This window comes from Fukomys damarensis, unplaced genomic scaffold (genome assembly GCF_012274545.1).
Source record: "Fukomys damarensis isolate Sample0158 unplaced genomic scaffold, DMR_v1.0_HiC HiC_scaffold_4, whole genome shotgun sequence".
Lineage (NCBI taxonomy): Eukaryota > Metazoa > Chordata > Mammalia > Rodentia > Bathyergidae > Fukomys > Fukomys damarensis.
The window spans coordinates 28,431,834-28,443,191 of NW_022900916.1; the positions used below are offsets into that span (position 1 = coordinate 28,431,834).

The 11,358-nt window shown below is 46.1% G+C and overlaps 1 protein-coding gene and 1 long non-coding RNA gene across 3 annotated transcripts; one reads left to right on the forward strand and one right to left on the reverse strand.

Annotated features, from left to right (window-relative positions):
- Positions 1–4,886: 4,886 nt before the first annotated feature.
- Positions 4,887–7,611, reverse strand: Hoxa1 (homeobox A1). 2 transcript variants are annotated; one of them, XM_010628271.3, is made up of 3 exons: positions 7,129–7,611; positions 6,831–6,922; positions 6,278–6,346 (listed from the first exon to the last, which is right to left on the reverse strand). In XM_010628271.3, the coding sequence occupies exons 1-2, from the start codon at positions 7,474–7,476 to the stop codon at positions 6,866–6,868; spliced, it is 405 nt and encodes a 134-aa protein (XP_010626573.1). In that variant the 5' UTR covers positions 7,477–7,611; the 3' UTR covers positions 6,278–6,346; positions 6,831–6,865. The 2 variants fall into 2 exon arrangements, with proteins under 2 accessions (XP_010626572.1, XP_010626573.1); XM_010628270.3 differs by having other exon boundaries at positions 4,887–6,346; positions 6,831–7,611.
- Positions 7,612–7,670: 59 nt separating this feature from the next.
- LOC104864971 lies at positions 7,671–11,343 on the forward strand. The gene is made up of 3 exons (XR_781031.3): positions 7,671–7,932; positions 10,601–10,745; positions 11,270–11,343. It is a non-coding gene; the product is annotated as an uncharacterized LOC104864971 (long non-coding RNA).
- Positions 11,344–11,358: the final 15 nt, after the last annotated feature.

Below are 11,358 nucleotides of genomic sequence, written 5' to 3' on the forward strand. Positions count from 1 at the left end.
GTCTGTCCTGCAGCGGACCGAGTTGGCGCGACCGCCGCCCCGCGACCGTATAGATCGCCCGAGCCGAGCTCGCGCCGGGGTCGCTCAGCTGCTCCCTGCTCGTCTCCTGAAGCAGACCCTCCATTTATTCCTCAGAATGGAGGATCCCCATTCGTACTTCACCAGAACCAAATTGCTGATATTTCGGCGGGGTTGCGGAGGTTGAGGGGCGGGGTCATTTTGAAATCATCGTTTTCTGCGTTCTCCTTATGGCACTCTGGCGATTTTTCTTTCAAAACGAAGTGAATAATTTGTAAAATATTCAAGGCAACTAAAAAAAAAATCCCAGTTTTTAAAGAAAAAAAATGCAGTTTCTTTTCATTTTCTGTTGCAAGCAGTTCTGTATTGTTTCTAACCAGTTAACCACACAAAAATGAAAATACAAGACAGTCTGATGGCTATAGATTAGCTATGTGGTTGAACCTTTTTTATCACGTTTTTAATAAGTAAAATTTAATATGCTGTTTTAAAATAGAGACATTTTAGCTGTGCTTGAAAATATTGAGAAACATTTCTCTCTTCATTTAGTTCCATTAAACAAAATGCAATCTCTCAAACATTTTTTGAGGAAAAAAAAAAGAGACCTCTTCAAAGGTTAACAGTTACAAAACAGTTGCTTGATTAATAATTGGTGTGTAGTTCTGGAGTGAAGGTCAGCTATATATAATAGCTGGTATTATTTAAAATAAGACACTGAAAGGCTGAGGATTCCTGTTCAGCTCTTCAAATACTGACAGACACTGATGTCCTTGGCAAAAGGCTCTTCTGGGATTAGTAGGACCCCAAAGAGATCAGATGGAGAAAAATACTGAAATTTATGTTGCAGGGAAACTTTATGTTAATAGTTTGGGCTTGGTGTGTGTGTGTGTGTTAGATAACACAACTGAGTGGGGGAAAATATGGGTCAAAGCCATTCAAAGGACGAAGTAGACAGAAAAAAACATCAACAAAAAGATTCAGAGTTAAGATCCCTCCTGGAATGTTCCTTATATTTTAAATCTTCCTAGGTGATATCTCTTGATCATTTAATAGAGCACAAACTTCAGTGTGGAAAATCCCCCTTTTATTTATTCTTCTTGCATTTCGGTTTAAAGACAAAACAAGTGTGTGTGTCTATAATTTTACCCGTTCTCTATATTTTTATTTTAAGAATGTATTTTTTAAAGGGCAAGTTGCCTAACATATTACTAATAGAACAAGGTTGTAGAAATATTCAACTCAGAAGTTTCAAACATTCAGTAGTCCTGAGTACTTCAAAAATCAAGGATTTGACTGACTGGCCAATGAAACAAGTAGAAAAAAGCAATATCCAGCTTGAAACAAGTTACATAGAATAAATTTGGGGGAATTAACCCAGAATTTTAGAATTAAAAAGTGCATTGGGCTCAAGTATGAGCTACTCTGATTTTATTTTAAATTTAGTAAGTACTGATGACTGACTACATACCCTTAATCAAATCAGTCCTCCTCTGAGTGGCATTTCCTGAAACATAAAATGAGACATTGAATAAATAGATCCCATTCAGGTAGATTCCATTCTGGTTGCATGAGGAGTTCTAAAGCAGAGCTTTTATATGCTCTCAGAAATACAGGCGCAAAGTAGACTTAATCTGTAGCAGAGTCACCAGGGTGAGCCACCCAGTGAAAAGTTTATCTGACAGGGGCATACTAACATGTATTCTTTGTGTGTATTGAAAAAGACCCTTTTCTAAGAGTAAGAAAGGTATTTTATAGTCCCAGCAAATAAAAAGGTGCTGTCCATCCACTGATTTAGAAATTTTATAGCAACAGGGTTTCCTGTCTCTCAAACTGTAAATTATACTCAAGCACCTAGATTTTCTGCTTCAAGAATGATTGTTCTTATGGAAGAAACACAAACAGCAAAGACCATTTTTAAAAGACGTGCTCAGCCATCAGGAAAGCTTAATAAATCCCTATTTAGTATGCATTTATGCAGTGATTACATGAACTTTGACCTCTGAAGAGCTGTAGCAATTAGCTTCTGTGTCCAGCATCTTCTATCCACCATTTCCCACTGCCTTCTTTGAGTCCTCTTTTCTCACCTCAGTAGTTGAAAGGTGTAAAATTTTAAAGTTGACTTTCCACCTGAAGTATTTACTTCTGTACAAGCAAATTCACCCTCTGATCCCCACCAATGTTGTCTGAAGACCCACCTCAGATGGATACTGGGGGCTTTGATTGTCAGTATTACTTAAACGCAAGTAAATTTCAATTCAATCTTGTGCTGTACTTTCACAAAGATAAACTCTAATGGCCCAAATGGTTTCATTTCATAGTTCATAGCATATGAAATAAATTGGATCTCTTCCCTCAGACTAATCGACATTTTAAAATACTCAATGTAATTTATTTTAAGTCAAATGAAACCTAGTGATACGCAGAAACGGAAGGGAGAGGCAGAGGAAGGGCAGAAGCTTCCAGAAGGAAGGAAGGGAGGGAGGGTGGGAGGAAGGGAGGAAAAGAAAGAAGAGGGGGGAGAAGGAAGGAAGAAAAGGAAGGAAGGAAGGAAGGATGATCCAGGATAGAAGAGGAAAGTGTGTTAAATTCCTCGTAAACATTGTTCAGCAAAAGAATAACAGAAAAGTTGCCCCTTTCCCAAAGAGGGATGGAACTGTAATTGTTGCCTTTAGCTGAGAGCTCAGATAAACCGCTGGGACTCTTTCTAAAGTGACCCATCACTGCATTCATCTCTTCTTGAACTTTCGGTGAACCTGAGATTAAACAGGGGTGAGCAGCTAAGCAGTTTGTTGTTAGCAGCCTTTTCAACAACCCTTTCAGACTGAGTAAATATTGATCGGTTTGAATCTGATTGCTCCAGAGGAAAACACCATCGCATCTGAATAGCCTCCAAAAGTAAACTTTCAAAGGTGAAGCCCAGAGCAGACTTCAGAGTCACAGCAAAATCTCAATTTAGCCTAGTCTGGGGACACTCTGAATTTTAGGAGTATTTTGGTTGACTGTAGAGAGAGTGAATAAAAAAGATTTGAAAACTAATCTTATATTGCAAATATCCAGGTCCTTAATTGAATCCCTTGTTTTTTCTTAAACTTATCAATAAAATATTATTTTGTTTTCCTTCTTTATGTTGCTTCAGTTACAATTGCTTTCATTAAGGAGCTAACTATGCTCTCCAGAGACCAAAACAGAGAGAGAGCTTGAAATAGGATGTGTTAAACGCCTTTGATTTAATCGATTGGGCCAGCAAAAAAGATACAAATGTTTTCTTTGTTGAAAGGTATATTAATGTTTCCTAAATGCAAGGCTTGTTAACTGATTTATTCCATGACCTAAAAAAGCCTAGGGTTTAGGCAAAAGTTATTGTTTTCCTCTCCCTGTCAGCTACATTAAAACCAGCACCTAGAAGACTGGAATCTCTAGGATTCCAGTGGGTTGGCCCTGCTTTTAGATATTGAAATCAAGACAGTGGCATGCAAATGACACTTTAACACATTAAAGTATTTGGAAACCAGCCATCTGTTTTGCTGTGTGGCCTTACACTAATAAACAAAAGATACAGTACAGGGCCAGGCGGGAAATGAAAGAAAGGTTTGGCTGTCTTTGAAGTTCTCCATCCACTTCAGTCTTTTAGAGGCAACTTCAGAACCCAGCAACTGAGGGGAGGGCACCCGGTGCCCTTGATATGCCCGCTGTAACTGTGCCTACCAGCCTGGGTGTGGTCCTATAACAGTGCAGTGTAGGAAATCTCGTGGGTACTCTAGAAAGCCTGAAAATTCCAAGTTTTTATAGCGTTTTCTTCCCAGCCCATCCTTTTAAAACACCCTTTGGGAAGGAAAGAAGTCATATGTCTGTATTTGTTTGGGATGCTGTAAAATTTCTGCTGTGCTCTTGGGGCTCAAATCCTCCAGATATATGTGAAAGTAAAAGGAAAGTGGCAAAAGTTGTGGGAAGAGAAGCACTTTGAACTCTTATCATTTGCTGGCCTCCTCTGTTTCAGATCTGAGGCTTTGGTCAGAAATAGCTTGGATATTGAAAGACCAACCTAGCTTCCACAGTTCATCTGAAAGAACTTATTGAGCCCAGAAAGAAAATGAAAACTTTTTTTCAGGATTATGTGGCAAGAAATTTAAACTGTGAACTTTGTGCAGCCATGATGGCTATGAAATCAAAGCTGAGTCTGAAGGGAATAAGATGTGTAACCCAGAGATGGGGGTGAGGAGGAGCAGGAAAGGATGGATGTTGACAGGAAGAATGGGACTGCACTCAATTTAAAGGGTGGAATATATTGGAACACTCTGACAATCCAAAAAGAAGGAAGAGGGGTAGAGTGGGGCCTCTCCTCACAAGAGCTTTATACTGGAGCTAATTAAATGTGAATCTCTCTGCTCTTGGTTCACTGATGTGAGGAAAGACTGACTGAAGACAGTTTCAGCTTTTGAAGGGGGTTCTGTTTATATATACGTCAACATTCAGTTGGAGGTGAAAAGGTTAGTACTTGACCCAGGAAGTATCCATGTTTGTTTCACAAATAGATCTGCTTCATAAATTTCTTCACTATTCCTTTTCTTCATTATAAATTTCAATTATAATAAAGATGCTATTTTAAGGAGAATCGATACATTAAATAGACATTGGTTATGTGAAATTACACTCATAGGGGAAGTTTCAGCTGCATGATAATGGAAAGTACTTCCTTTTTTTCAAGAAAAGGCCCACTTCTTTGGAAGCACATATCCTCCTCTTCTCTACATGAAATGAGCCAACTATGTATGGTATGAAGCCACAAACTGTAACCCAGCCAAATACACAGATGCTTAAACATACCTGAAACTTGAATATATTTATTACAGACATTGTAAGACCCGTAAACTTTGCTCTGGATCACATCACTTCAGGATCTCAGAGCTGTTCATGATTGTACAGGAAATGAGGAATATCATAGGCTCACAAAGAATAAACTGATAGAACTCAGTGTGGTACTTCAGAAACATCAAAACATTGTGCGACATGCAAAAGACTATTCACGAATCACACAAAATATACATTCATTATGCCATCCGTCACATTAACAACTGAGCTGAAAATACACCATATCCAGCTAAGATTACTTTGAGAGGAAGAAGTTGATTTGAATAATACCTTTAGGTTCTCAATAAACCAGCACAAATTTTAAATGGAGGGTGGCCAGGGACACAAGAAGAAAGGGGTAGAGCTGGGGAGAGATTTAGCACAGGAATCCAGGTTCCTAAACCTTGTGCTCTACAGGCCTTCTTAACTCAGCAAAAGAAGAAATTGAGGCTACCATCTGAGCATCTGGTTGGGTTTAAATGAGGGAATTCATTCTTTCACCTATAATTGCATACAAAATTGTGCCAGTTTTGAGAGTTTTGCCCACCCTGTCTGATTTAGTCACCTAATCTAAACTTTTCTAGAAAATTTGTATAAAGATAAATCTCTTAGGACAAAGTATTTACAATCAGCAAACTCACGCATGACACTGAATTAAATTAAGGATGAATTAACTGTGTAAACACACTCATAGTGCATCTCTTCTTCATGAGCTTCTGGACTCTCTCCTTTCTCTATCTTCTACTTTTAAGGGCAAGGTAAGGTCAAGGTAAATACAGTTAGCTAAATGGTGAGATGCGGCCCTCTGACATGTTTCTGCTAGTAAAGGTCATCTGAAATAAACAGCAGGTTGTATGGTAATCTCCTACAATAACTGAGCAAAGTTAGGGATCATCAGAAATTGAGGCTGGCACCCAGTCTGGATGTATTCAGGAGTTAACCTCTTACTGAGTCTTTGGCCTAGAATGATCTGGAAACACATTATCCTGGCCATAAGCTCCCCAGATAGGATCAGAAAGGAAAAGACTGAAAATGGAAGGAAAGATAAGCTAACAATGTGCTTTGGGTAAGGAATTCCAGCCCAAGGAGAGGCCAGGACTGCAGAGTCTGGGGCTGGGGCGGCCTCAGTGGGAGGTAGTTAGAGTGTCTGAGGTAGAAGACCCCGGAGAAGGAGCGCAGGGTGAGGAGCTGGATTTCTCTGAGGATTCCTCAGCCTTTTCGTCGCTTCCGGGTGGGGTGGCCGGTGAGATGGGCAAGAGCCCCTCCTTCTCACGTTTCTTTTGCTTCATTCTTCGATTCTGGAACCAGATCTTCACCTGGGTCTCATTGAGCTGCAGGGACGCCGCAATCTCCACCCTGCGGGCCCGCGTCAGGTACTTGTTGAAGTGGAACTCCTTCTCCAGCTCCGTGAGCTGCTTGGTGGTGAAGTTGGTGCGCACAGCATTAGGTTGACCCACATAACCATACTCTCCAACTTTCCCTGAGGTAAAGTGGGAGGGGAAGAGAGGACAAGGTAAAAATCCTTAAATAGGACATCCCCTACACACCTCAGAATATTCAGGTAAATGGTAAATCATGAATTTCTCAACACAAACCGGCCGGGGAAGCTGAGTGATAAGGTGAGAAGTGTTAACCTGAAGCCAGTCATTAGCGTGGTACAAGTAGTGATTAATGGAACCTAGAGATATTAACAGAGCACCATCACCACCAACACTACACACACACACACACACACACACACACACACACGTCCTACATCCAGAATATTTAAAACTCACACCCTTTGAAAACACACCACTCCTAGAGACTCCTTTGCCCCAACACAACTGGATACACTCCCTGCACTCTACAACCTTAGTCAGAAGCAAGAACCTTTCTTTTTTAAAAAAATAATAATTTTGGAAACAAAGCAAACCAGCTCCTACTGATTCATCAAGGTGCATCCTCTGGCCGGCAGGACTGACCTGTTTTGGGAGGGTTTCTTTTAACTTTCATCCAGTCAAAGGTTTGTGCTGGAGATGTCTCTGACGCAGGGGAGCGACAGGCTTCTTGGTGGCTGGCGTGGAGAGGGGACAAGGAGTTATTATACGTAGTCAGGGCCAGGCTCTGGTGCTCTTGTCCATATGAGTGGTGAATGTATTGAGGCGAGCCCACCGAGCCCCCGGCATAACCCTGGTGGTGGTGGTGGTGATGCTGGACCATGGGAGATGAGAGATTTCCAGAGTAAACTGCGGGAGCGCACGGGGGGTACCCGCCACTTACGTCTGCTTCCTGATTTAACCCGTAGGGGCTGTAAGGCGCACCAAAGTTCTGCGCGCTGTAGCTTGGACCACAACTCGAGTGGGAGTAGGACACCCCCAGGTTCCCAGAAGTCTGGTAAGTGGCCGGCTGGGGGTGGTGATGGTGGTGGTGGTGGTGGGGTGAATTGATCTGCACCCCCCTGCCCACTAGGAAGCGGTCGTCGCTGCTGCAGCTGTTGGCACTGACCGCGCACGACTGGAAAGTTGTAATCCCATGGTCAGAGGGATAGGCTCGCGCTGAGCAGGTCCCCGAGTCGCCACTGCTAAGGATGGGGTATTCCAGGAAGGAGCTCATTCTTGCATTGTCCATCTGTCACTGAGTGACCGTGTCCTGCGAAGCCCTGGGTGACCGTGCCAACTTTCTCACTTCCTCCATGGGGCCGGAGAAGAAAAATGATATGAATGTACAGTGCGCAAGAGGGGGGGCCGGAGGGCGGAGGGCGCTAAGGGAAGGGCACGTGACTTTGTCAACCAATGGCTGAGCCTCCTGCGAAAGTTTGCCGGCTCCGGCGGTGATGGATCACCGTTTCAGTGGCATTTAAATCCCTGGCGCTCCTCCGCCTAGGTGACGCGCAGTCGCCCCCCCAGGCAGCCCAGGAGGCGGCGGGAGCCCCGGCGGCTGCGATGGCAGATTCGGAGCGCTGGGACCTAGAGAACCCGAGGCTACCTTCTGCGCGCTCCCGACACCGGTAGCCCCCACTCCGGGAGGAGAGAGCTGGGAGCACCCCCCCGTCCCCGTCCCCCTCCCCACCGGGCTCGGAAAGAGGTGAGAAGGGTAGAGGGCTCCCGACCCTCCTGGGACGGGAATAGGAGGACCAGGGTGAGCGCGGGGTGGCCGCAAGTACCCCGGCTGAGCGCGGCGCGCGCCGAACCGGAAGGGTGGAAATCGGGCCCCAGCGCGGCCCAGGATCCCGGGGAGCTTCCACTGCACAGCCCAGGCAGTGAGGTCGTGGGGTTGTGTAGCGCTTAGAGAATGATGGCGGAGTGCGAGGCTGTCCAAGCTCTGAAGGGAGAGGGCTGGGCACAGAAGATGGTCTGAGGGGCAAGCCGGTGGCTGTGGAGGGAAAGAGCGAAAAAGAAACTTCCCTTCTCCTCGGAGGGTCTCGCCAACCCCCGATCGCCATTAGCATGGCAATGAAGAGCTTCTGTAATTCGACTCCCGGGGGCGGGTGAGCGCTTGTTTTGGAGCTGGCTGGAAAAGGCCTAGCTGGGCCAGGCTCTTCTGCGCCCTCCCTCTGGCCCGCCCTCCGCCCCTTTTTCTTCCCCACTCAGCTTTGCTGCTCCGGGATCCGGAGCTACTGGGCTGCAGTTGGTAGAAGGCGGGGGCTGGGGGGAATGACGAGAGCAGACGTGAGCAGCGTGGGGGCCGGGCCGAGCCATCTGCCGACTCCTCGGACCCCCAGAGCTTGCGCGCTCCGGCACAGGCCTCACTGGGTCAGACCGCGGCTCCTACAAAGTGTGCTGAACTACCCCCGTCAAGTTTCTAGTGTTCAGGAAGGGAATGTTAGGAGTGGGGCAGCCGTCTCCCCATCCCCCGCGCTACTGTATGCCTGGGGGTGGGGGTGGGATCTGGCAGGTGGGAGGAGCGGTGGACAGATGGCTGAGGATGAACGAGACACTTTTTTCTTTTTCAACTGTATCTCCCACCATTTCTAACGGACTGTGTAGTTGTTTGTGTGAACCCTCAAGTTTTTCCCTAGAGAGACGAGAGTGCCATTCTGAGTGTCATACCAGGCCAGGGGTCTTATTCTCCATCACCCTCATCCTACAATGATGCGGCCGGGGTTGTTAATTGCTGTTTACTATTAGGCTTTTTGTCACCTCTGGGTGTGTGGAGAGAAAAGGCCAGAGTCTGAGGAGTGATGAGTTCTTAAGTAGGAAAAACCCAGAGTTTATCTAAGAAGCTTGTAGCCAAAGCTGCACAGATTTTACTTTGCAACATCAGATCAGACAGATGAAATTAGTAGTGAGGATTGTGTGTGGGCTTGTCTCTCCCCATTTCCCCTCCCCTATTAGAAAAAGGCAGGCACATTTCAACTGTGCTGGTCACCCTTTGAGGCTTCTGTGTTCCGTTCTCCACATATAGAAGTTTCCTCAAAACCTGTCTGCCCAAGAGGGAAAGTCTATGCAGCAGACCTTTGACTCCAGACTCCCTCAATCTCAATATCAATAAAAAAAATTTTCCTTAAACATTTCCTTTTGGAATATTTCACCGTGACCTTTCACCTAACCCCAAAGCATAGTTAATAGGGAGCACGGGCTGTAAACTTACCACCACCACCACCCACCCCTGCCACCATACCCCCTGCACACACACACACACACACACACACACACACACACACACACACACACACCAGTTTCAGCTCCTGGGGATCTTCATCCTGGAGAAGGAGGAAAGGCTAGGCAGCCCTCCTGGAGGCGGCTTCTTTGAGCTGGACAGGCCTCCAGCCGTGGGCAAAGTGCTCCTGCGAGGCAGGAGCAAGATGTGAATGGGTCGGTGCTGACAGTGCAGGCGATTTGCTCTCCAAACTGAAGCCTGTCTTATCTCCCTCAAGCCTCATTCTTGTACCTTTGTGGGCCTCTTCCGCAGCATATGCACACCTCCCCCACCATCCCCCTGGCTCCCGGACGCTGGCCCCAAGGCCACCCCGTCACGACACCTCCCCCAAAAGGCTTCAGAGGCTCTCTTGTCTCTGTGAGTTCTCGGCTTCTACACTCCCCTCTCTCCACCACTTTTTCTCCTGATCTCTTTTCTGGAGAGCCTGGGTTGGGTGTTTTCTTTGGGATCTCGAACTCGCACTCAGGCCAACTACCCACCCGTCTTTATGCGCGGCTTCCCACAGCCCAACGCTCACAGCCCAGCCTGCTCCCCGCCCCGGCGGCTGCCCAGGACGCCTCTCTCCCGGAGCTGCTCACTGAGGCAGCTTTCCCCAGGCCTGGAGCCCGCAGGCTCTGGTAGCTAGGATCTTTCCCCAGCCCCAATTCCCGAGGAACCCTAGGGGGCATTCCGCCGCCCAGGGGACCCTTGGTACTCTAGGTAAGTAAGTCCGCGACCCAAGATTCGAGCTCAAGTCTCTAATTGCCCCAGGAGAGAAAGGCAAGTTTAGACACGATTAAAATGACCATCTGCGAGCAGCTTCTCCGCGCAAAGTGCCTCTTAGAGGGCTCCTCTACTAGAAAGAAAAGGAGCGGAGGAGGAGACAAAACGCCGCGGAGGCCCCTGAGCTGTTCCTGGCATCCGCGGCTGAGCCAAGCTGTTGTTTTAAACGAGCAATAAAAATGAATTATGACTAAACGCCTTCTAACTTAATGCTTTCGGACGGGGATCCCCGGCAAATACGTAAGAGGATTTTTATTTGTGCATGTGTTCCTGCAATTGATCTCTTTGATGACATTCTCATTCATAGAAAGCGTTTGATTTATGATCTTAGAACGAATTGCATCCAGCAGCGGCGCAGCCCTGGCCGAAGTCAGGATGCCCTGCTCGGCGCGGAGCCTGGGCCGGAAACCGGACGCGGTCCCCAAACACTGCAGCCACTGCCGGAATTTAGCGGGTGAAGGAAGGGGTGAGAGAAGGTAGGGAGCAAACCCTTAAAGAAAGGTCGCTCTTGCATTATAACTTGCTAGCCTTTGCTGTTAAGAGCTGGGTTCTTAACCCGCCCCACACACATGTTGCTGCATTTTCTCACGGTAAGTAGCTACCCTCAAAACAGAGCTCAGAAAGGGAAAAATAAACATGGAGAAGCACAAGAATGGGGAAGAAACAGAACAGCTCAGTAACACACCCTAGATCACATTTTATTGATATTTCATTTAAAGTGCTTTTTCTCTTTCGCTGTCTAAGAAACTGGGTTAATATATAATCTAGGGTGCAGAAACACTCCATTTTAAATCTCAACTTGCTAACCTGACTTCAAAGCTTTAATGATCCATTATTAGCAATGTAAACAGATTTAAGAATGAAATATTGATTTTTCTGACCCTGAAAAAAAAAAGAATCCTAGAATGACTGAACAGGCGATTGGAAAGAACCCTTCTGACATGCATTTTGCAGCTAGTAACCATTGTTCTGTTTTATTTTGTTTTTCCCTATCTTCTAGGTCTGTTTTGCCTGAACCCATCAACAGCTGGGAGATTAATCAACCTCACGGAAAATGTGCGCGGGCTGGGGGTGGGTGGGTGGGGGGAG

Coding starts and splice junctions, on each gene's coding strand:
- Hoxa1 (XM_010628270.3), bottom strand. CDS start 7,476: ATGGACAATGCAAGAATGAGCTCCTTCCTGGAATACCCCATCCTTAGC. Junction 6,347..6,830: donor AAGAAACCCTCCCAAAACAG/GTCAGTCCTGCC, acceptor ACTTTACCTCAG/GGAAAGTTGGAGAGTATGGT.